At 41.6% G+C, this 24,017-nt stretch overlaps 3 protein-coding genes across 3 annotated transcripts; all 3 read left to right on the forward strand.

Moving 5' to 3' along the window:
• Nucleotides 1-1,624: 1,624 nt before the first annotated feature.
• apool (apolipoprotein O-like) lies at nt 1,625-10,293 on the forward strand. The gene is made up of 11 exons (XM_044040832.1): nt 1,625-1,702; nt 2,972-3,070; nt 3,157-3,276; nt 3,745-3,799; nt 3,990-4,088; nt 5,548-5,639; nt 5,719-5,835; nt 6,644-6,854; nt 6,955-7,203; nt 7,654-7,848; nt 9,667-10,293. Exons 1-11 carry the CDS (start codon nt 1,691-1,693, stop codon nt 9,753-9,755), a joined length of 1,338 nt encoding a protein of 445 aa, XP_043896767.1. The 5' UTR covers nt 1,625-1,690; the 3' UTR covers nt 9,756-10,293.
• A 4,808-nt stretch (nt 10,294-15,101) lies between these two features.
• On the forward strand, nt 15,102-18,309 carry agtr2 (angiotensin II receptor, type 2). The gene is made up of 2 exons (XM_044039704.1): nt 15,102-15,316; nt 15,827-18,309. The coding sequence occupies exon 2, from the start codon at nt 15,893-15,895 to the stop codon at nt 17,159-17,161; it is 1,269 nt and encodes a 422-aa protein (XP_043895639.1). The 5' UTR covers nt 15,102-15,316; nt 15,827-15,892; the 3' UTR covers nt 17,162-18,309.
• A 1,832-nt stretch (nt 18,310-20,141) lies between these two features.
• On the forward strand, nt 20,142-23,400 carry LOC122778310 (SH2 domain-containing protein 1A-like). Its single transcript, XM_044040049.1, has 3 exons — nt 20,142-20,723; nt 21,029-21,092; nt 22,553-23,400. Exons 1-3 carry the CDS (start codon nt 20,587-20,589, stop codon nt 22,862-22,864), a joined length of 513 nt encoding a protein of 170 aa, XP_043895984.1. The 5' UTR covers nt 20,142-20,586; the 3' UTR covers nt 22,865-23,400.
• Nucleotides 23,401-24,017: the final 617 nt, after the last annotated feature.

Here is a 24,017-nt window from a genome sequence, read left to right on the forward strand (position 1 = left end):
GCTGTGTTCTCTTCATGTGTACATTTTCCTGGATTGATTGAAACATCATTGCCGTGTGTTCTGACCAAAGACAACACTGTACAAATCACTTGGCCCAATGTGTTCAATTTCTCCATTAGATATAGTAATTTGTATTTTTGAAATGACTGATTGAACGAAGCATCCATCTAAAAATAAAATATTGTGACCAGTATGCATGCACTATAAATCTTAACACTCAATGTAAAGTATTTATGTCAAAAAAGCACCTCCATTGTTGCGTGTCTGAAAGGAGTAGGAAAAAAAAGTAATTAGTAGGAGTAAGACTACCACCATATTAGATGCGATGGTAGCTCAGTGGTAGAGTGAGTTGTCATTCAACTTTAAGGTTGGGAGTTTGATTCTCGGCTCCACTAGTCTGCATGCCCATGTGCCCCTGGGCAAGACATGTAACCTGCTCTTGACGGCTGTGCCAGCAGCATGTGAATGGGTATGAAAGATGTGTGATAGAGGGTGTGTGAATGACGACATTGTAGTGTGACCATGTACTATATATCCATTCTGTATATTGAATGGATTGTTGAAAATTGTCCACAGTTGGACTGTAACACAATGATGTGTTGATTCATGGGAGGCTGCTCACCCTGGAGGAGAGCTGAAGTAAACACTGAATGCATCACCATGGAGACAACACAAGAGTTTTCATTTAAAATGTGCTGTGGCCCTAAGCTGGTCAACTATTTACTGCCCTCTATGCAATGTCTGTCTCTCCTATCATTTATATGAAGTCAGATACAAGCAATCAACATTTAAATGTGTAATAAACTAGTTACATTACTTTGCACAATGAAGAAAAAGATATGGTAACAAAGGTAGATAAGATATTAAATCCAGATTTTACTGCACTTCAGTTGTTATGGCTAGTTCAATCACAACTTTTTCAGTTAATTAAATTACAAAATCCATCGGACTTGCAATAAACATGGAAGTCAGGTCTGAGGGCCCATGGGTAATTTCTTTGTTTGTAAAAGATACAAAAGGAGGTTTTTATTTTTTTGTCTGTCTGTTTGTGAGCAGCATAACTCAACAAGTAAAAGACTGGTGTGAGTGACATTTTCCACGGATGGCGATAATGTTCCTGAGAAAGATAAGATAAGATTATTCCAGTGGTTATACAGAAGAGTATCCCAATTCAGGTTTTTTACGAGTCAGTCATCAGTCATCATCTAACCGCTTTATCCTCCACCAGAGGGTCGCGGGGGGTGCTGTGCCAATCTCAGCTACATCGGGCGTGTTTTAAAATTAATAAACAATTGTTAATCTTGTGAAACAAGGGAGTATAATGACTCTGTGGGAAACTGACTTGGCAGAGGTTTGTGCTCTCTGGGTGCTTTTCCTAGTTTTGAATATGTAAGTGTGGTAAGCAAACGGCCCCATGTAAACATACAGATAAAAACTAAACTACACTTGATATTTTTACTTTTAGTTACATTAAAGCTCATGTACTAAGTAATTTTCGTCCCCTACACTACAGTATACCGTGAGCTTGAGAACAATGAGAACACAGCTACTGGATAACGTCACCTTGAAACTAAACCGGCGCAGTTGCCTCCTGTGGCCATTAGATGGCAGTAGGTGACCAGGGTTTGGACACAGAGGAGTCGGAGCTGGAAGAAGCAGAGTCCAAAGAAGAAGGAGGAGGACTGCTGTCATGGCGGCCAAGGTGAATGCTTGACATTTCCTTTTCGGCCGTTCTTTTTTTTTACTTTTGCTGCGGTTTGAATGTTTGTTTTCAATGAATGAACACGCGTAACTGACCCGGGGTCTTTAATATAAAGCTGAACGGACTGTCACTTTCTTGTCATAGAAGCTGCTTCAATACAGCCTTGCTAACTGTGTGTCCACTGTGTTAGCCTCGCTGTTTAAAGCTAACGGCACTGCAGCGCGCTCTCGCTCTCCCTCTCTCTCCAACTAGGTTTATAGATTCCTTTGCTTGTGTAACAGCAGGTATATGTTTTAGATGTTTCAGCTCTGGTCGTGTTAGTTATAACTGTTGAGTTTGAACACCTTGTAACAGTTGAGGTTAGCCAAGTTTAACTAGTTACCCACAGCATCCTTGAGTTGTACTACAATGCACATTGTCTGGACTGTCGGTGACTGACCACGTCTGCTGTATGTGTGCATGTCAGTGGTGAAAAGTTACTCAAGCGCTGTTGTATGTACAATTCTGAAGTACATTTAACTCGCGTAACGTTATTACAGTCATTCTAAATAATGATATACAACACATTTATAATATTAGTCCCACAATGGTGAAATTTACAGTCACAGCAGCAAAAACAGTTAGTATTAAGGTAATATATAATAAACATGCATTTTCACATCTGTGAGTGTTCAATATTGACAATAAGACTATAAAAGATAAAACATACAGTAGAATGTACACTAAAGACATTAAGTTGCCAGAATATGGGCAGTATGGGCTTGATATTTACTGTATAAACAGGATTGAAAATGAGATGTTGTAAATACGATGCAGTTTGCACATTAACTACATCTTACAAATCCTGCAAGGGAACCTGCTGCTACATTATACTACAGCACATATGTTAACACCTGAAAAATTATTATTGTGCATCACTGATCCTCAACAACAAATCAGGTAACCAGTTTTAATTGTGTGGCTCTGCCCTGTTTTATTCCTAACTTTATGTGATATCACTAATGTTTGATTATAGTGGATTCATGACTTAACTAAGTTAATAATGCACTTATCAGCCAAATACCAGTCTGTTATACACATGCGGCTGACAGGCATATAAATGTTAGAGTACAATTGGAAAGCAGCAACTCACAGTTTAATCTAACCTCACTGCAACCCTCACATTGTGTTTTTTGCTACCTCGAGTACAGTTGCTCTACATCCTTAAACACTGACACTGACTTAAGATACTTTTATGCCTGAGGTGAATGGACTTTTATTGTGCTCTAGGTGGTGATGGTGGCTGTCCCAACGGTGCTGGGAATAGCCTCCATCCGTGTGTACACGGTGAGCGAAACCCCCACGGATGATCTGCTCAAGAGAGAAAAGGTATGACTGTCCCACAGCATCTGCAGATCTGTTCTGATTAAACTCACTGTCATTCACTTAACTGTTGCCTCTGCCTGTGTCCTCAGCTAAACATCTACACCCCACAGTCAGCTCAGACTCTGTTTGTTCCTGAGAAGCCAGGTGTTATTGAGAGTGGGGTCACTACAGTGAGAGAGCGCATACTGCCGATTGCGGAGGCTGTAAAGGTATTTATGTATTTTATTCCTTGTACGTCTGCTGTTTTAAATCTAAAGGAATTGAAGTACACATCACTTGGTTCAGCATTAACGCCCACTACGTTCACATCCTGTCTACCATATTTCACAATCAGATCAACAGTTTTACGTATGTTAATTAGTGTTATTGGAACAAAAGCTAACATGTGTCAAAAGACCTGTCATGCACCTGATTTCGTTCCTCTTTTTTGTGGTTAGAGAGCACAATCCCACATGCTGCAAAAGCTCTCTGTAAATTTGCAAACAGCAAACTTGAGGAGTGAGACAGGAAGTATCAGCTATACATTTTACTGAGAGGAGTTTTTGGCAGTTTGATAATGTGAGAGTTGTGGAGGGGGCATTTCATGCTGACTCAGATATACAGTATCTTTGTCAGTATTCTCTGGTGTATACATAGTATTTGGTAATGATTATAGGTCTGTTCTCTATTTCCTGCAGGGTGCCTGTGTCTCTGTGAAAAAAGGAAGTGTAAATCTATACTACACAGGACAGGGTGAGTCGACAGTAGGTACCCTAATGTTTTATTTCCATTTTAAAGGCCCGATTTTTCCTCCATGAAACTCAACAACCAAAACTCCTTGTCTTCCTTTCAAAGTGTTGGGTAAAATGACAAAGTGGTGGCACTGCAGTAACATGTTCACATACTATATGTAAGTCCTGTCCCTGTGTTACTTGTTTCCTAGATGTATATTACTACCTGAAAGATCCTCCTCCGGGATTTGTTCCCAGATTTGGTACCATCACCATGGCTGGCCTGCTTGGCATGTTCCTGGCTCGGAAAGGTAATTTGACAAACTGTCACGTCATCACAAACTTCAAGACACTATCAAGACAGTTATTATGACCCCCCCAAAATGTTAAATTTAGCATTGTTTGTGGTATAACAATCTGTGTATTGCCCACATTTTCAGTTTTAATGACTACATTCTGACAATACTTACTTTTTATTTGTGGTATCTGAAGAGTGTTTTTTTTTACTGTGCAGTTATGCTCTTCAGGAGTTAGCTGTAGGCAACTGGACTTAGTTGAGTTAAGTTGAAAGACATTTGACCTCTCATCCAAGAGGCTTCTTCAGTTTTGACTTAACTGGTGGAAAAATCCAGGTATCAGGTGAAACAGTGCAGGTCATTCACCCCCTGACCCAGTTTCATGTTGATTCACCTTGAGGCGTGAACGAGGGAAGTTAGGGTCACCGGGAGACACAGTCGGCTGCTGTGAGTGTTGGAGTGCACCTTTGTTTTTCTCTGTGTGAATGTTGATTCTTACTGGAAGAGAGCTCAGGACAGCATTTTAGGTGGTTGATAGTTTGTCTCTGTTGAATTATATTTTTTCCTCTTCTTTCAAACCATCTGTTCATTCTCATCATCAGTACAAAATAGTGCCTTACATGTTGCACACACAATTTGGCCAATGCCCACTGAGTATTGAGGCTCTGATGCCCACTCCTATGTAAAACAACAATCATGTTGACCTTTGTTTCTTTCCCATGACAACCGTCAAAAGTTTTCCTTTGTTTTATTGCAGGCAGAGAAATAATGGATAGTTTTTCGGGACTTTGCACCACCAGAAATCTAAATTGTAAATATGTAGTACTTGTTTTAAATATGTAGTAGTTACATTTTCCGAGCAACACCGTTGTAGAATTGAAGGCAACTCGTTGTTGCTATACAGTTGATTTACATTGTCACTGCTGTGTGGAAATGTAGCAGCTGTGCATAACAAATGAAGTATAACATTGTTGTCATGTTTTAGAGGTCTGGAAACAAAAATTATGTAAATCTCCTCCATAACCCATTTTGTAACCCAATCACTGTAAATTTAACTAATTCTTATTAAAGAGCCCAAAACTGGTTAAAACTGGTAATCAGCATTATCATTAGAGCTGAAACGATTAATCCATTACTAAATTAATTGACAACTATTTTGATAATCGATTAATTATTTGCTCTGAATAACAAAGAAATCATTAAAAGTTAATCATTTTGGTTTGTGGACAAAACAAGACGTTTGAGAACATCATCATTTCCAGGTTTGACGAACACTGCTCAACATTTTTTAAGGTTTTCTGATATGTTATGGACCAAACAATTAATCGAGAAAATAATTGACGGATTAACCGATTATGAAAATAATCGTTAGTTGCAGCTCAAATTATCATACCCACACAGAGAAAAACAAGATGCCAGTTTTCAGTTTCACGATTTACACTTTTTGTCTCCTCTTTGCGAAACCTAATTTTAGGTTCTCGCTTCAAGAGGTTTGCCATTCCACTGGGCCTAATGAGTGCCGGAGCTTCAGTATGTTACCCGGCTCAAGCAGTGGCTGTGATTAAGGTGACCGCTTTTTCACTACCAGATACAAACCTCATTATTTTCTGATCTTAACGCTGTAATTGTATTTTGTTCTCTTAAGGTGACAGGTAGAAAGGTGTATGCCACAGGGCAGTGGTGCAGCGTTGTAGTGTCCTCACTTTTCACCCCCAAACCCCAGGAGCCGGATGCCAAAGAGATGACTGCCTCACAACCACAGGTTAACAGTTTTTTTTAATGATCACCTTGTACTGATTCAACCAACTAGCTAATATAAGATGTTGTGTAAAGCTCTTCCATCATCTAGGACTAAAGGCCCTTGAGCATCATCAGTAACGCCAACAAATGGTGCAAAATTGTGAATAATTCTGAGTCGTAATTTTAATGCATCCCCACTTTTCACATTGAGAACAATGCAATCAAATCAGCGAAGGACCAAAAAATAGAACAGCATCATGGGAAAATAACAGATAGTCAACATCTATTGATTATGAGCTGGTGCTCATTTTACTGTAATAAAAACAAGGACAGAAATAACCCGGTACAACCTCTACTGAAGAAGAGAGGAGAGTAAACTTTACTTGTACAATTACAAGAAAATATAGCACTGTGGGATGTTTTTAGGACATCATTTGTCCCAGCTGTGAACATGTTGCTTCATTTATTTGAATGTACATGTACAACATGCGTTTTGATTGGTTTACTGTGATGTCTGAAGGGAATCGACCTTAGTTTAAAGAAATGAGCCACATTATCGCTCTGTGAAATCATCAGTTATGTGAAACCTACATTTGCTGGGGTGCAGATGCGTTAAGAGAAAAACAGCAGCTTACCCCATGTACCGGTAACTCTACCCACTGACTTATTTTCCATTTCATAAATGACTTAGTTGAAAATTCCCTTCTATCTCTCAGACGTTCATATTTCCTTCCCAGCACTTTGCTTTTGATCCGTTTGTTGTTACTGGCATTTGCTCTCTGTGCCTTGTCATGAAATCAAAACTTATGCTGTGTTATGCATGTTGTCAGTCGGCTGCTGGGTCCAGTCTAGAGTGTGCAGTGATTGAGGCCCCTGAGGTCAGCTCACTCCAAAGTGGTACAATCCCAGAAAGGGAGGGGGAAGCAGCCATGTCTGTTCCTGTGTCTGATGAGCCCACTGCTGCTGTCATAACAAAAGAGGCATCATCTGTAACTCTGACTGAGAGCTCCCCTGACCAGACCCCCGCAGAGTCCAACACAGGTATTGATATTGATCTCTGTCAGCTCATTTCTCCATCTTCATCTCCATCTCTGTTTCACACATGGTCACTCAGAGGCTTCTGCTGATATTTCCTCTGTAGTACAGTCAGTGGCAGCAGGACCAGAAACTGCCCCTCCCCCGGAGGAACTGCCTGCCCCTGTTGAAAACAAGGAGCCCACTGACACAAAACAAGCCCCAGAGATAGTCTCAAATGAAGGAAGCCTGGTAGAATCCACATCAAGCCCAGAACCAGAGACGGTAGAGGCTGCTCCCGTCCAGTCCACTGAAGTTCAGTCTGATCTGTCCACCGAAGAACCGTCTGTCCCTGAGACATCACACGAGCCAGCAGGTACTAGAAATATTCGGCCACCCAGTGTCAGAGAGCAGAGAATGATCCCAGCTTCTTTGGAAAATCACTGTTGTTACTGAACTACTCACATACAGTTACACTGAATGTGGGCTATTTTGCACAGCAGCCGTTTTGTCATGTTATAGCACGAAAAGCACAGGTGTTTCTGATCACATTAACTCGGCCATTAGTGTGATCATTTCCATCTGTGACCTGTCAAAATGGTGGACATGTAAAGGGGCCCTTTATTCAAATACATTTTTATTAATTATTATCTTTCATGGTACTTTAGCAGAATTGATGAGTACAATAAATTAATTTGTTGTAACACACCAAATGTTAACAGCGTCACTCTTAATATAATTAGTCTGAAGTGACAATAGCTTTTATAAACACCACACATTCACATCCCTCCTACAGACCCTGTTTTGTATTTGAAATTCTCCTTAGTGCCAGCCGTTGAATCGGCCAAGCCTGAATCCACTTCTCTACCAGAGTTAGCTGACCAGCCTCCCATTGCTGCTGTGGACAAAACCCCTACTTCAACCTTAACAACACCACCTCCAGCACCAGCAGCAGCACCAGCAGCAGCACCAGCGGCAACAGCATCTGCTCCTGAACAGCCTGCAGCAAAAAACAGCAAAGGTATGATGAGAAACTGCTGCGCAGACACCACTGCTATAGTTTGATTTTTAGGCACACAAACTCACACGTGCACCACTATATTGTGGGCTTACCAGACTATTAATATATATATATATATGTACATACACTTGGAGTTCCGCCTTTTGCAACTATAGCAGCTTTCACACTTCTTGGAAGACTTTCCACAGTGTTTCTATGGGAATTTGTGCCAGTTATTGGAGTAAATCAGTGGTTCTCAAACTTTTCTGTTGGGCCTCCTCTCACAAAATTGTATCAATCAAGTATATCATTTATTGAAACATCAATATTGGAACAAACATTTCACTTTTCCTGCAATAATTGGCTTTGCAAATAACTTTTAAATGTTTGCTTTAGTAATACAAATAACCACAATATCACTTCCTGAGAAAGCAATCTAGTTGTGAGCTCCTTGTCACACTCTTATTTTTTATTTTATTTCATGTCATCATTAACAACAAGCTCTTTAGAGTAACAGTCTGCTAATACCAGCACCCTCCCAACACTTAATGAGTTTCAATTCACACCATCCGTGTGTGTGTGCGCTGAGCGCCCTAACATAGCTCCTTACCAAATCTTCTCCGATTACCATTTTTCTCCCTGTGCAAGCATGAAATTAAAGAGCAGTCTTTCTCCCTCACTGCAAACATGTCTTGATAGTCTTTATCATGACTGGATCCTGTCTGTCATGACTCATGTCTGTGGTTCTGTCTCTTCTTCACCAACAAACCGCAAAGTGTCTCGCACATTAGTGTCCACGCTACACACATATTTGTATGTGAAAGTGTGCACCCGTCTCATCACCATCATCCTCTGACCTGAGAACCTGTTTTGACACATTTCCTTCAGTTTTTCTTTCTCTGCCGCTTTCAGTTTCCCAGCTTTTCTGTTTCCCCAAACACATTTACAATTTGAAATATGTTGCAGCAATTAACACATTGATTTTGACAATTCTAAGTAATTAATACTTTCTGAAAATGTCCCAGAATTAGCCAGAAAGGTTAATTTTTATACAGTATGTAGTCCCTGGGAAGACGGTTATAAAAGTACAAAGAGTTGTGGTAAAAGAAGAGAAACACACAAACTAGTCAGTCTTTCTATTTTGTAACTGTATTACACTGAATGGATAAAATCACCATGATCGACTCTCAGCATTATAGCAGAATGGTGTCTGTACTGTACTGTGGAACAAATAGCATCCATATAAATTGCTATATATTTATAGATTGTAACTGGGGAATAATAACCCTGTACTGGAAAACCGGTGTGTGTGTATTTATTTACTGATGTTTCATATAAGTAGTTTATGAGTATTCAGGGAGAGAAGATTGTTTGGGAACAGAGACACCATAAAGAAACTGTTCATAGGGTTAAATATTTAATGATCTCAATGTTATCTCTGCATGTAAATTAGGTTTTAATAATCAATAAGGCTTTCACTTTATCTACTCTATTATGATGTATATGAAATTAAAGAAAATATACTGTCATTTTCATTTTTCGAGTGCGATTAATCAGTCCTTTGCATTTATTTATTTTATTAAGCTTCTCTAACCTGTGGTGCAAGACAAATTCCATGTGTCTTCAGTTAAGTTGAATCAAAGTATTTTAATCTAATATTTGTATTTGACAAGAACAGGATGTTGACAGGACTCTGTGGCTTTCCTTTTATTTTTAAAACCTTTTTGTAATCTAGTAACCGATGTTCATTCACTGATGCAATTATTGTCTGTCAAGGGAGAAGACATTTAAAGAAACATATTATAATTCTGTTTTGCGTTTCTCCTTTTTGCCCTCCAGGGGGCTCTGATTTTAAAACAGACCCGTCTCTGATGGACTTTGGCCAGTCCAGCCCTGAGGATGAAGACCTGTACAGCACACGCAGCTGAGACATCACAGTTGTCCTCGGGAAGACACATCATTCCCTCACTACTATCACATCCACACTGACAAACCCTCTCTGTCATCAGGCGGTGTAAATTGACATTTTGTAAGCATAGTTAGGAAATCTTTCATCAATATTTCCATTCTCAGTTTTTCTGCCTACATAATTTATATTTACACAGACAACAGCCAAGGCCATTTGCATTGCAAATCGCGACACTCGTTTTTTGTGGAAGGACCGAAATGTAGGGGGAAAAATATCCACCCACAACTGTTTGCCGGTGTTTTAGTTAACAGATGGCAGATTGTGAACAGTTTTCTCGTGATTTGAAAAAAATAAATAAATAAAAAATAGTGGTTGTTGTGCTACAGCCTTTTCAGTCATGAGCGCACGGTGCTGCTTTTATTTATTGTAATTTAGCCCGTTGCTTTGGTAAGCTGAATATCTGCACATGTGATGGGAATGACTACAAGATGTGTTACATTGTCTTCACTTGTAATTTTGGGGAGTCAAAAATAAATCTATATTTTTCTGGGAATTCATGTTATTGTGTCTAGTACAAGTCGTTTGTCCTGGAATGGTGTTTACCACATGTGATGAATAAAGTACAGAGGATTCACCTGATTACAATATAGACTCCCACAGCAAAGGTTGATATAAATAATGTAGAGATTTCTGGTCATTTATTAAGGAAATCTAACTTTACACATAATTATTGTACATCATTTTTCTTACTGTCAGCTGTTTATCCCTGTGTGACCACAATCACACTGAACTGATGAACATTGTTCTCACTACATCTGCTAAAAATGCAGCATCTTAAAACTGTGAAGATGTGTGTGCTGACATTAAAACGGACTGTGCCAACATATGGTTTCACTAGAGTCTTCAGCCTGGTTCTGGACTCGTGTTTGGCTTTTTACAAGTTAAACCGAGGCAGAAATTGACCGATATACATGAGAACTGCTTCCAACTGTCCAAATGCTTGTAAAATCCAATCCCTAGTGAGGCAGTCGTCCTTTTGTGAAACAAAAAGTTTTTGATACCACATGTTTTTTATTTCTGTGAGATACAGTTTGTGCCGGGGGACTGAACTATCTGTTAACATCTTTATAGATGCTTTACTGCTCCTCAGAGGAACCAGAGCTCCCTGGACCTCATAAACTCTCCATGAGGCTGACCAGAGTCATGACCCTGTGGACTGTGTGTGTGTGTGCCCACATGTGTGTAAGAGAAAAACAGAGAGGAATATGTCCCATCAATTTGGCCTCTTTTTCTTTTTTCATCGTCCTTCCTGTTGTTCACGGAGAACACACATATGGGAACCAGGCCCCCCGTGGCATCAGAGCCACTCTTTGCGCTGCTGCGTGTGAGTTTGGGTATTTGTGGGATTGTGCGACTGCTGTTCTGGAAGAAAAAAAAAAAAAAAAGGATAACTGTGCTTGAACCACATGAATCCAACAAAAATGTTGCTAAGAATGTGTGGAACATACTGTTTTGGTTCAAAATAGAACACCGAATAATGTTTGTTTTTAGCTGTATTTGCACACACACCAGTTAATGAAGTGCATTTATCGAATTCTTTTTACACACAGTAGTAAACACACACAGAAACCGGACACAGGAGCAGTGTGCAGTAATTATCTGGACCTCAGCCCTTGTGCTGGGATTTGACCTGGCAACCCTTTGGTTCCAAGCCCTATTCCCTTAACCTCCCATGTGCTGGGAGGACATCTTGTTGCTATAAGCTGGGGGATAGTGTTTGAGGGAAGCTGTAACACTAAGTATAGCCTCATCTCACCTCTCTCAGGGGTCCCCTCCACATATGGGGGCTTCTTCCCACACAAGCAGCAGCTATGGCAATGTCCTGAGAACTAATGGGGAACGTATGTAAGAGTGGACTCTGTCATGTAGTCCAGAAGTCTCTCAGATTCTTTTTTTTCTTGTCCAGCAGAGAGGAAGTGAGGCTCACAACCCTGACCTCCCACCTTTCACCTCCAAGAGCCAGATTTTCCACACTGGACCTTGTGAGGGATTAGGGTTTGCGGTACTTATCTTCCCAGGGTCCGCCTAGTGTACAAGACCCCTGCTGTCAAATAAACACATAGCACATTTATCAGCAAAAAAATTATAAACACAACTCTTATGTAAGCAATTTAAGGGTGTTTGTGAATATTGCATATGTTTCCTCAAACACAGCTTCCTCTGTATTTCTGTGGGGGCGTGTTCACAGTAAGAAAGCATGTTTTTGTTCGACTTCCTGTGTCTGTAGATAAAATCACATGCTGGCAGTTAAATAATGCACGCTTCCAATCAGTCGCTGTATGTGCTGTCCATGGAAAAAAATAATAATTAGTCAGTTTCGCATACTACTGGTATATAGGATGTTCACATTTGGAGTGCTTCAACAGCCACATTCATATAATTAGAATTTGCTAATGAATGCAGAGAAAAGTAAACATGCTTTCCGACAATCTGCTTTAGCAAAGACTTGAAATATTGTGCTTTTATTCCCGAAAAAGCTCTCTGTTGTGTTGCTCCCCTTATCTGCTGCCTCTATACAGACACACACTCCCACACATGCTCTAACTGTTAATCACTGAGCCGCTCAGTTTGTGCAACATGCACGCCTCGCTACACCCATGAGAGATTTTGAATTCGGCAGCAGAACAATGTGAAACAAATGACGTGCTCCACAAGCCAATTTGATTGATTGAGAGTGGGATAAAGTGAGATTCCAAATGTTGACAGAGGTCAAAGGAGGGCAAACAGAAGCAAACTCTGAGATAAAACAAGTGAAAGTGAGATAATGTCACTGTATGAGGAGAAAACACACAGATTAAAATCAATCCGCTGTATCACAGAGGATTAAAGAGGTGGTTGCAGATATAATTGGCTCCCTCAGGCCTACTTAGATAAAAGCACTGACTGCATATAATCACAACTAGGGTATATACATTTGTTGAGTAAAAGCAGTAACAAGACATTGCATCAAGTAAATGTCTTATATTAAAGATAAGGTCTGTATGTATGGAAAAGCTAGTGAGAGGCTACCGTACGTCCCGTCCAATCAGCTCACTCATCAAAGGTCCACCACCAAAACAAACACATTCTATTTCTCTGGGACTTGCATACTATAATATGTGTGGAGGTCACCTCGACTTCAGTGGTCAATGAATCTCCTGATTGTTGTGAAGACTACGAGATACAGGAATTTCTGTGGAGGATTTTTAGACATTTTTATTTTCTTGGCCCATATAATTTGACTTTTTTTCTTCCATTGGCTAAAATAAAACTGTTCAATGCCAAAAATACAAAACAAAAAAAAGAAAAGCTTGACTTCAGCAACCAGTTATTGAACACCAATGGTCTGTCTTTCCAATCTGGATTTAATATGTGCACTGTGGTGCAATTATAGTGCAGTATTTACAATAAAAACAATTATTACAACCACGCCTAAGGGAAAACCTGATTGTGAAGAGACTTCCAGTAAACCACCAGCAACACATAAAAAAAAAAAAAACATTTTAAAGTTTTATTTAAAACAAACAAAAAAAACAAGGACAACATTGTCTGCTGGTCGTCTGACTGTGAGTGGGTCAAAGGAAGTCGCCTGCAGCTGGATGGATCAGGTCGCTTATACTGGAACCTCCTGTGCAGGACCAATCAGCTCCCAGGACCCCCCACACACACACACACACGCGTGGTAAACAAGCATGCACACCTGCAACCCATCATACCCTCAACACAAAATAAAGAAAAATATAAATGTTTTACTGACATAGCAACATTTATTAAGTTTCTGAGCACAAATATGCACAATTTGCAATAGTTCAGGCCATGAAGTACATAATTAACATATGCCGATGATTAAAAAAATGGAAAATATTACTGATTACTTGGATTACCTCTACTTTGAGGGTCAGTTAGTGACAGAACAAGCACAGGCTTATTCAGAAGCAAATTACAGACCAAAGGCTCTGGAATTCTTTCACAAACCCTGTAAACCATCGACGATGTAAGGTCTGATTCGTGACACAGTAATAGTGAGACTGATGAGCCTGTATGTGTAATATATACTAGTATATTAGTGCTGTGCAGGACAGCAAGGCGAAAACAATGTTTTATTATTACACACACACACAATAAAAATAAAAGGGAAACACTCAACGCATGAAGGCAGAGACATGATCGTTTTTTACTGTCATCATCTATTTCTGTTTGACAGCAAGAATTTCTGGTTTTAGTTGGTTTTAGTTGGTGTCTGTGTGTGTGTGCGAGAACAACTGTGCATACCCAGCATACCATCGGAAGAACACAATATTAATGAAGTTTCCATTTTGGAAAGCACACATATCTCGCTTTATAACAGTTCTGAAACATACAGTACATCCCCTACTTCTCCTGTTTAAAAGAGGGGGGGGTGGTAATGGGTCTTCAATACCTCCCATTTTCTGTCTCGCCTTCATCTGTCATCCTCACTGTCAGTGTTCCCACGGCTATTAGAACATGTCACATCCTGATAGATACTCAATGGAGCAGACCGTGCTGCACACACACACACACACACACACACACACATGTGCAGACTCTCATGCCCAGTATACGCATGTCGGGCTGAGCTGTACTGAGACAGATGCACGTGTACACACGGGGAGCGATGCACGCTCACACAGTTGATCAAAGTAGCTGTGATGTAATCAGTCTCAGAGCTTTGCACACATCCCTCATTAACTTCCACCAGGGGCTTTAATGAAAAACCACTGGAGGGGATCTCCTCTTTTCTCTTCGTCTTTCCTTCTCATCTTCTCGTTCACTCCCTGCAGTATCTGCTTGTCCTCCTCCTCATTCATCTTCAAACCGACCCCCACTCCCCCCACTCCTCCCTCTGGCCCAGTGGCTGCCTTGACTTCCACTGAGACAAAGTAAATATTTCCCATGGCTTATCTGACCGCGGGTAGGACGAATAGGACACAAAGTGCAGGGCCTCAGCTAATTAACGCACAGCCACCATTCCTTGGGTCAGAGGCCCCAATGGAAACATGCAGGGCTTTAAGTTTGTCACCTCAAACAAACAGTGTCCTGTTCTTTTGTGAAAGTATGACATGTTCTTTTATATTTGCAGTCCCCTAACTGTAATACACATCTTGACTTGATTTTTGTAGGTTTGGTCTCTTGTGGAAAAGACACTTAGAGGGGGGGAGAAAAGAGGAATGAACAAGAACAACTTTCAGTCTCTCTCTGCAGGCTGGCTTCTTTCCAGGTAAGTCCAACCCCTTGGTCATGATGAAGGTGTGACGTGTTGCAGCTCCCTTCTTGTGCAATGAGGCTCATGAGGGCTATAAGACCCCCATTCTCATCTGGTTTCTCAGAGCCTCCACTCTGTTTTCTCTAAACACACACTCACTCCCTCACTCGCACAAAAACAAAGGGGTATGAAATGGTCCGGGATATTCAGCTGTGCAGATCTCATGTAGAGGGATCAAGGCGAAATTGTCAAGACATGGACTTTAGCCAAAAGAAGCACTAAAAAAAACGCTCAGACTGGACGTTCAATAACTCCAGGTAAGATTCATTCTTTAAATAAAAAGGATTTATTGGTTTAACCTTGATAGCAGTGTCATTACCAGTATTTTTTTCAATTCGAAAAAGTTATGTAAGGATGAGATTTTCTTTGTATTACTGATTGCCAGCTTCTAATTCTTTTAGTTCTTTGCTCCTTTTAATGATGTTTCACTCTGATGCCCCGGACTGTAATGGGATCATTTTTAATGACCTGTATATTGATTAAAATGAAACTTTTTTCATTTTCATTTTCATTTTCAACATTCATATCATGAATGTTCCAAAATGTATCTCAGTCATTAATAATCCAAAATGAGATATTTACTAAAAACCTATTCATGTGCATGTCATTACTTCAAGAATGGTGTAATGTGTTATTGCTGTGATTAGTTATCAAAGATGGCCGTTAATAAACACTTGCGCTAACAGATTGTGGTGTAGGAAAACGTTTTCTTTGCCCGTAAAAGGCTGATGAATTTTAAGTGCTCTCCTGTTTTGCTTTATTTCTAGCTGACCTTGGACAACTCAAAGGAGGGAAGTCAAATTGTGTGACGTAAGGATACACCCAGCACCATAATGGAAGTCCCAGATGACCTCTCTATTTTCAACTCCACCTCCTTCCCTTATTTTACGACAGAGACCCATCTGAACACCTCTCTGGCCTCCGCTGATCCCTGCAGGGACTGGACCCCCGTGCCCATGACCACAGTCATCCCCACCATATACAGCATCATCTGTGTGCTGGGAACTGTGGCCAACGCCCTGGCTGTATCCGTGCTGGCCCATGCCAGTGCCTCAAGGAGGACTGTAGCCAACACGTTCATGCTGAACCTGTGTGTGTCTGACCTGCTATTCCTGCTGTCTCTCCCACTTTGGGCCGTCTACTACTCCCGCGGTTACGACTGGCCCTTTGGCCAAGTGGCCTGCAAAATGTGTGGGCTGCTCCACAACCTCAACCTCTACGCGTCCATCTTCTTCATCACATCCATGAGCATAGACCGCTACCTGGCTATCGTGCACCCGTTCCGCTCCCAGAGTGCACGGGACCCTAAACGTGCCCGGCTCACGTGCATCCTGGTGTGGGTTCTGGCCTGTGCTTGCTCCGTCCCCACACTGGCTCTGAGGGACACGCACTACCTTGAAGCGTTCGCTGTGGAGGCCTGTGTGATTTTATATCCCACTCACAAGTGGTATCTCACCCTGGTCTGGATGAAGATCATTCTGGCCTTTCTCCTTCCACTGCTTGTCATCTCCTGTTGCTACTGTGCCATCGGTAGAAATTTGCTGGGCGATACGGTACTGATGAGAGTGCACAGTGTGTCACACCCTCCCAACATGTCGTCTTTCAAATCAACACTGCAGCCCCAGGAGAGCTGCAGTAAACCAGAGAGACCCCCGACCCCGCATGTTAGCCAAAGCTTCAGTGGAGGTAGACCTTTGGAGGGCAGGGGGTTGGAGCGTGTTTTAAGGACAGTAGCTGCTGTTGTCTTGGCCTTTTTCCTCTGCTGGTTCCCCTTTCACTGTGTGACCTTCATAGATTTGCTGAAAAGCAAGGGCTTGTTGGACAGCTGCTGGGTAAATTGGACCATCCACAACCTCACCCCTCTCACCCTCTGTCTGGGCTTCTCCAACTCTGCCATCAACCCTGTGGTCTATTGCTTTATTGGGAACCATTTCCGGGGCCGCCTTGGGGGCCTCTGCAAAGACCTGTGCGCTTGTTTGAAGGCCCGTGGGGAAGATCACAGCCAGAAGAGAGGCTCCTTTAGCACCAGACTGAGCTCCTTCTCTCGAAAACTCAGTGACCTGAAAGACCTGGCAATTGTGGAGCCCACCAGTCCTGCATAGTCAGACCCCCCAGGGGCAAGACTTACACTGGCTTCACACCCCGAAGAACGAATGTCAAATGACTGCTGAAGTCCAATAAGCATGGGTGTTTGAGACAGAGCGAGTGCTGTTACTGACTGAGTGGAATTCCAGCTGAGCTAAACTCTACCATACAAAACTAGAAAACATGTCAAGAACAAAGGTTCACCGTTTAAAGGCAGATTACTTCACCATGTTGGAGTTCTAAATATTGTGCCTTTTTGTCTACAAGGGAAGAGGTCACACGTGGTCGATGAAATGTACTGCACTCTTGAGTTTCAGCTCAGTGTTTAGCCGTCCAGCCATCAGCTTTACATTTCTGCAGCAGGCACACAATTCTACTAAAAAGCTATAGATCCACTCTATCAACACCAAACAGCAGTTAGTGATAATAGTGAGTGAACCTTGCAGCCAGATATAGTTCCCTCAGGAGTTGTTTGAGACCAAGGACATAAATAACTTAATACCGCTACTACTACTTATAGTTAATGTTGTGAAAAACATGCTTCAGAGGTGTTTCACCGTAACAACCTCTGTTCAGAGATGATGGTACGCACTAATGTTTTTTTAGTAATTGTTTCCACTGACCTCAACAGATAAAATATAAATGAAATCAAACAAAAACAAAAGAGTGATGTAGGTTTGAGGGTTACAAAAAAAGCACTCCATCCTTGATGGAAACTGACACCTAAGCTGATGGTGGACTGATTTAGCTGCTTTAATGTAAGTAAATGATCAAACTCTATTTCAAATATAGAAACAGTGTGGGAACGAGTGAGTAAAAGTTTGCAGTTCTATCTAGCTTTCATGCTTTTCATCGATTTGTAGAGTCTAGTCTTTGAAACCAAAGCTTATGCGACAAACAAATGTTAAACATTCAGATTCTGCTCTTACCTCAGTTTTGACTAAATGTGTATTTAGTGCTTTGCAGGATGTGGGACAGACGATGAATTAGATAAAGCTTTTCTCAGATGTTTATTAACCAATCTTTATGTCACTTATAGGACCAACATGTAATCATGTAACTTGTATAACTTTCTGTATTATCCTCTAAATAACGAAGAAGAAATAAAAATCATGGCATTCCTTTGACTCAATTAAGAAATAAAGCAAATAAATATTTATCTAAAAAAAAATGGAAGCAAATTCTTTGTTTGTTTTTCTCTTTTATTTTACTTTAATTGTTGAATCATTTTGTCCACACATGCACTGATTTTGTGAAACTCAGTTTCCTACAATTGTTGGTTCTTTCCCCCAATTTTATATCCTCCAACAGCTGGGACTGAGCTTCTCCCGCTTGGGAATGTAAGTGCTGGGATTAGTAACGGCCTGGCAGTTGGACATTCACCCCCCCTTTTTTCCTCCTGTCCCTGAATGCCTCACATGGATTCTGAACTTATCGAGGCCAGATATCATAATCTCATACTAATGTCCCTATGAAGCATTCCAGTCAGACCTCTCGTGTTGGTAGAAGGAGCCATGCAGCTAATCAATGATGTATCTCTGTCTGCTATTTGTGTCCAGTATGGATCCACAACATTCTGCATTGACCCTGGACTGGCTCTGCGAGCTGAGAGCCGATGGAGTGCAGTGTAATTCTGTTTTGCACTAAAGTGGTCCATGAAATGATCACACACACACACACACACACACAAGTGGCTAAAGTGGCCGAGGCTGTGCATGCTCTTCATTATTGTCAAAACTGTGAAGTGGTTTTGTTTTTGTTTGTTTTCCATTTCACACTTATGTCCAAGATAGGCAGGCATTTACTGAAGAGGATCGCACCGCTTCCTCCCATGTTTAATGTCTATATCAGTTGCCACTGGATGGCGCTACAGTGCCATCGAAGCAGTCAATAAGATGCTCCTGGCTGCTTAACCAGACAGATCCCCCAAGTCCCTCTGCTCATGATCCCTATGAGCCGAGGGAAAAATGGCTCTGACACAGACTGATGACTCATGCAGGCTGCAGTTCTGAATGTACAAGAGACATCCTCAACGAAAGCTTCATTAACAAGAGCCACGGTCTCACAGATAATACCGACACGGTGGAATGGTTGGTTTACCTTTCATAGCTGTCTTTTGTAGCACAAAGTGATGGCCAGTGGTCATGACCATGGGCTAAATAAAGAGCACTGAGAGCCAGAATAATAGCCTACACATCCCAACATGCCAGAGGAGCTTAAAATAACCGACCAGAGCTGTCACCTTGGTGAAACCTGCATAACATGGCGCTGCAGCAAATATTCCCTACTTTTAATCACCAGATCCTTAATGAGACACAACAGACGTGACAGGACAGATTGCAGGATGAGTTTGTTCCTGATCCACAGTATGTTCGTGCACACAGAACCCGTCAGCTGATGCCTCGCTGCTCCACTGAGCAGGTGTGAGTGTCCTTGACACACGTTTAATAAAAGACAGACCAGCGATGCGACCGAGAACATGTGTGAGCGTGTCATGAGAAAATAGAACCTGAGCGGAGAGAGGAGAAGCTTATTTTTGTCAAAATAGGTGAGAGGCAGTGTCTTCCTACATGGCATCCAGTCATTTCAAACCATCGTGTTAACACTTACATCAATAAATGACATATTATTAGATAAGGACACAATATTAGATACTCAGTTAAAAGTGTTTTGCGTGTCATCTCTTAGATGGCTTCATTTGAATAAATGTTCTTGGTAACAAACAAAAAGTTAGTTGACTTGACACCACACCACACACCACATCCTATTTGCATAAGAAAGTTTTGTTTTGCTGGTAAAAACTTATGCACTTTCATTGTGGAAGAATGTTAAATGTACAGTAGCATTTTGTACCAGCGAATCTCCAGTGAATTGCAGCATACACAGATTTATGCAAACAATTCTTAATAATACAAAACCCCCACATAAGCACACTATACATTTTTCTGTGTATAAAGGCGTGCACAACAATTTTTTTTTAAATCCCGCTCGTGTGCTTTCTATTGTTAGGGAAATGTTCCGTTAGGCTCTTTGATGTTATTTCCTGTTGAAAAAAATACAATCATTTCCTGAAAGATACACAAACCCACATGTTATGCGTGTGCACATGTGAACGTCTCACAGAGAAGGAGGAAGGCTTCAAGCACCAAGTCAGAAAGGTTAGAGGTTAGGCAGAGCTGCATCAGGTCTCAGCGAGACAGTAGAACAATCCGTGAACTCACCTGCCAAAGCCCAGGCTCCCACCGAGACATCTGGAACAGCGAGAAGCAAATACCCAATGAAAGGCTGGACAGCTGTCTTACCTGTGCTCCCACTATACACAGCGACAAGCGAAGGGCTCTGCCTGCTGTGAAAAGTTGAAAACGAGAGAGAGAGAGAGTGAGGGAAGAGTTAGGACTTGGGGGCAAAGGCGTAAAAAGAGAAGAATTGGAGTGGAGCTGTGATGGAGAACCTGCCTGTCTACCACGGACCCATCGGTAAAGAAGAAGGGGAGAGGCGTCTGGCCCAGGATGGACGGGACGGCTGCTACCTAGTGCGCAACAGTGACTCTGTGCCAGGTGTCTTCTGCCTGTGTGTGCTGTGAGTATAAACACAGACAGTGCAATAGGCTTCTCTAAACTCTAAAGCATCACTGAAACCCCAATAATTGCATCAACACATATTCTGCTGCTGCAGAGATTATTGATCTGCTCACACAGGGATAAACAAAGCACCTGATTATTAAGTTAAACAACAAAAGGAGTACGCTGGCCTTTTTGTAAGAATGAGTTGAATGAGTCCCCACAGGGGAGATAATGGTGACAGTAAGAACCAACGTATTTCATTATAACTCTAACTCTAAATTGTCCTCGTGTGTTTCTCTCCTTTTGTGTGTGTCTGTGCAGGTGCAAGGGCTATGCCTACACATACAGGCTCCACAAGGATGACGCAGGCTCATGGGCTGCAGAAGTAAGACCTCTCTTCCCCTGTCTGTCTTAAGTTCCTTGTTTTTGCTGTTTTTATTAGCTCCAGAAGTTGTTCTAGTGCCCGCTTAATGAGGCAAACTGAGAAATTTCCTTTTCTTCCAATGAGTGACAGCACTGAGAAAGTGACTGCGCCGCTTTTCCTTTAGCGAAACCCCAGCACGCCCCAACTCAAATTTAAAACACCGCGGTATCAGCATATACTCCCAGAGATGGGAAACACAGAAGAGCATTTGACAGCATTTCTGATGGGATATGTAATTGAGCACTGAGGGCTGGCAAACACCCAGAGATGTGGATGTATAGAGACATCTGAAGGCTACGTCTCTCTCTGACAACTGAGATACATGCTGTTGTAACTACATTTTACCCCCACTCATTTTTACTGACAACATCAAGCGAACAGACAGGGCGAGAAGACTTGAATTACATGAATTCCACTACAAGCTCAATAACAGTTTTACATTATTCATGCGCAATATCAGTCACTTTAATGAAAATATTGTTCGGAACAGAGGTAACACTTGTGGCCGGAGACGGAAACATCCAAAGTGCTTTGCTGTGGGAAGTGCTCTCCACTGATTAAATGATTTGAAAATGCATTCAAACAAGATTTTCCACCAGTGATTGATGGAAGAGAATGAAAACACATGCTGCCCTTTTAAAAGTCCTTACTTGACAAAACGATAACACTTTGAAAGTTTTCTACTTTACCGAGAGATATTGAATATTAAAGTGAGCCTTGAGCAAAGTGGAGCGACGGTAGTGTACGTGTCATCAGTTAGAAACAACGCAAATAAAAACACCTGATTGAATCTAATTTCACTTAAAGATGAAAAATACTGACTTTGCTACAAAATGAGATTTGTGTTGTTGCTGAAACCACACATGATTTCTATAAATAAATAATGTTTCTATTTCAATCCATCACATATGGAGATGAGTGTTTATATCAAATGTATATTTACATTTAATACAAATTTATAAATAAGTACATTTATTTAATATTTTGTAACAAAAGCCCAGGGGAATTAATGTTTTCAGGGGCAACTGCACCCTGGGTTTTCCAAATTTAGCGTTTGCTGTTAAAGCCCTCGGGTATATTTTCCATCCGGGTCTACAGCAGATTTTTTTTAACTTTCTTTTGCGTCATATGATTCGTTGATATGTGCCCTGTTATACTCTTAAATACCAGCTCAGGGTGGATCAGCTATAAAGAGGAAAATAATAAGTGTGATTCATGCAGTGTCTGGCTCTACTTTTAGTGCATGTCATTTCTTCTATAAGTTGAGCTCATTTCAAGCGTGGCTCTGTCCTGTCCACTTCATTCCCCGTGTAGGATTTGATGTTGAGATGGAGACAGCGATGCCGAATTGTCCTCTACCTTTTTTTTTTCCTTTCGTTTCTCCCAAAAAAAATCCCCCTCTTCTTCCTCTCATGTTTCAGACCACTCCTGGTGTGCAGAAACGATATTTCCGGCAAATCAGGAACTTGATAGCAGCTTTCCATGAGCCCGCACAAGGAATTGTCATGCCCCTGCTCTACCCTGTCACTGCTCAGAGACGGGCACAGGCGCCCAGTAATAGCCTGTCTCCAACACACAGCAGCCCAAACGCTTGGCTCCAGCAGCAGCAGCAGCAGCAGCAGCAGCAGCAGCAGCAGCAGCAGCATCAGCAGCAGCCTCATCATGTGCAGCAGGCACATGCTTCTCGGGGACACAGAAACAAGAACAAGGAGATGCGGAAAGTTGTTGGTTAGGGGTAAACCCTTGTCTCACCACTGACTAAAAACAAAGATCCTATATGAGCTCTTTACGTGATATATCTCACTGTCTTTGAAGAAATTGTCTTTTTTCCCCCCTAATTAAGTCATTAAGTCATTTAGACTCCAGCACTGACTCTGATCTGAAGATCTCGGGCTCCTTCTCTTTTCTGCATATGCAGCACAGAAAAGTACCTCATAACTTTGTGAGATGTGAAATATTCAGCTGCTCCAACATTAATATCCATTACTGCATACGCAAGCTGACAACAAATATTGTGCTCTGTTTTCTTAATGCAATTCAGTTGTGCAAAGGCAAAGAAAATAAATGATATTGGTTGAAATAAACTCCTTTAAATGAGGTCATGCATACGCAGCCATACACACTGAGCCACCGTGTGACATATAATGTGGAACAAAAATTCAATTTGACATATTGAAGTACTGATTTCCATGAAGAGAGTGCTGACTCCTTGAGAGGGGAGGGGGTGTCTGTCATTCATCTGATCGACATTACGGGCTCATGAAAAAAAAAAAGAAAAAGAGGCAGAGAGATGGTAATAGAAGGAGAAAGATACAGAGAGAGGAAGAGAGTGAAGAGCATCCATTCAGCCCAGACCATTCTTCAGTGCGGCGGTCTCTTAGCAACCGGACCCTCCATCTTTTCACTACCCAAGATGAGGTTGGACAGTATCTAGTGGAGCATATGGTTTAGAAGAGAAGTCACGTCGCAGGCTGATCGGGAAAGTGTGAGCAAGGAACGTATATATATCACCTGCTCACAGTCACAACATATGCATTGTGCGTCTCTGTCATCCTCAGCCCAGAAGAGAAACACAAACAATTAGTGGTGGGCAGATGGTGGAGTGACGGTGGAAGGGGGGCGAGTGGAGGGGGGATTGTGGGGGTAGGCAGACGGACGGGGAGGCGGATTAGTGGTAGCGAGATTAAGAATAAATAAATAAATAAAAACTTCTTTACTTTCTTTCAAAAACTTTTTTTGGTGGGGAAAGCTTGGAAGAGGTTCACATGTAGTCTGATTGGCATTTCCTAATGAGAGGAGACAAGCTGTAGAGAACAGCAAAGCCAACTCCAGGTCCTGCCCCTTCTGCACTCACCACCCACTCGCTGAGCCTCAGCTGTCACATTT

This window comes from Solea senegalensis, linkage group LG12, assembly GCF_019176455.1.
Source record: "Solea senegalensis isolate Sse05_10M linkage group LG12, IFAPA_SoseM_1, whole genome shotgun sequence".
Lineage (NCBI taxonomy): Eukaryota > Metazoa > Chordata > Actinopteri > Pleuronectiformes > Soleidae > Solea > Solea senegalensis.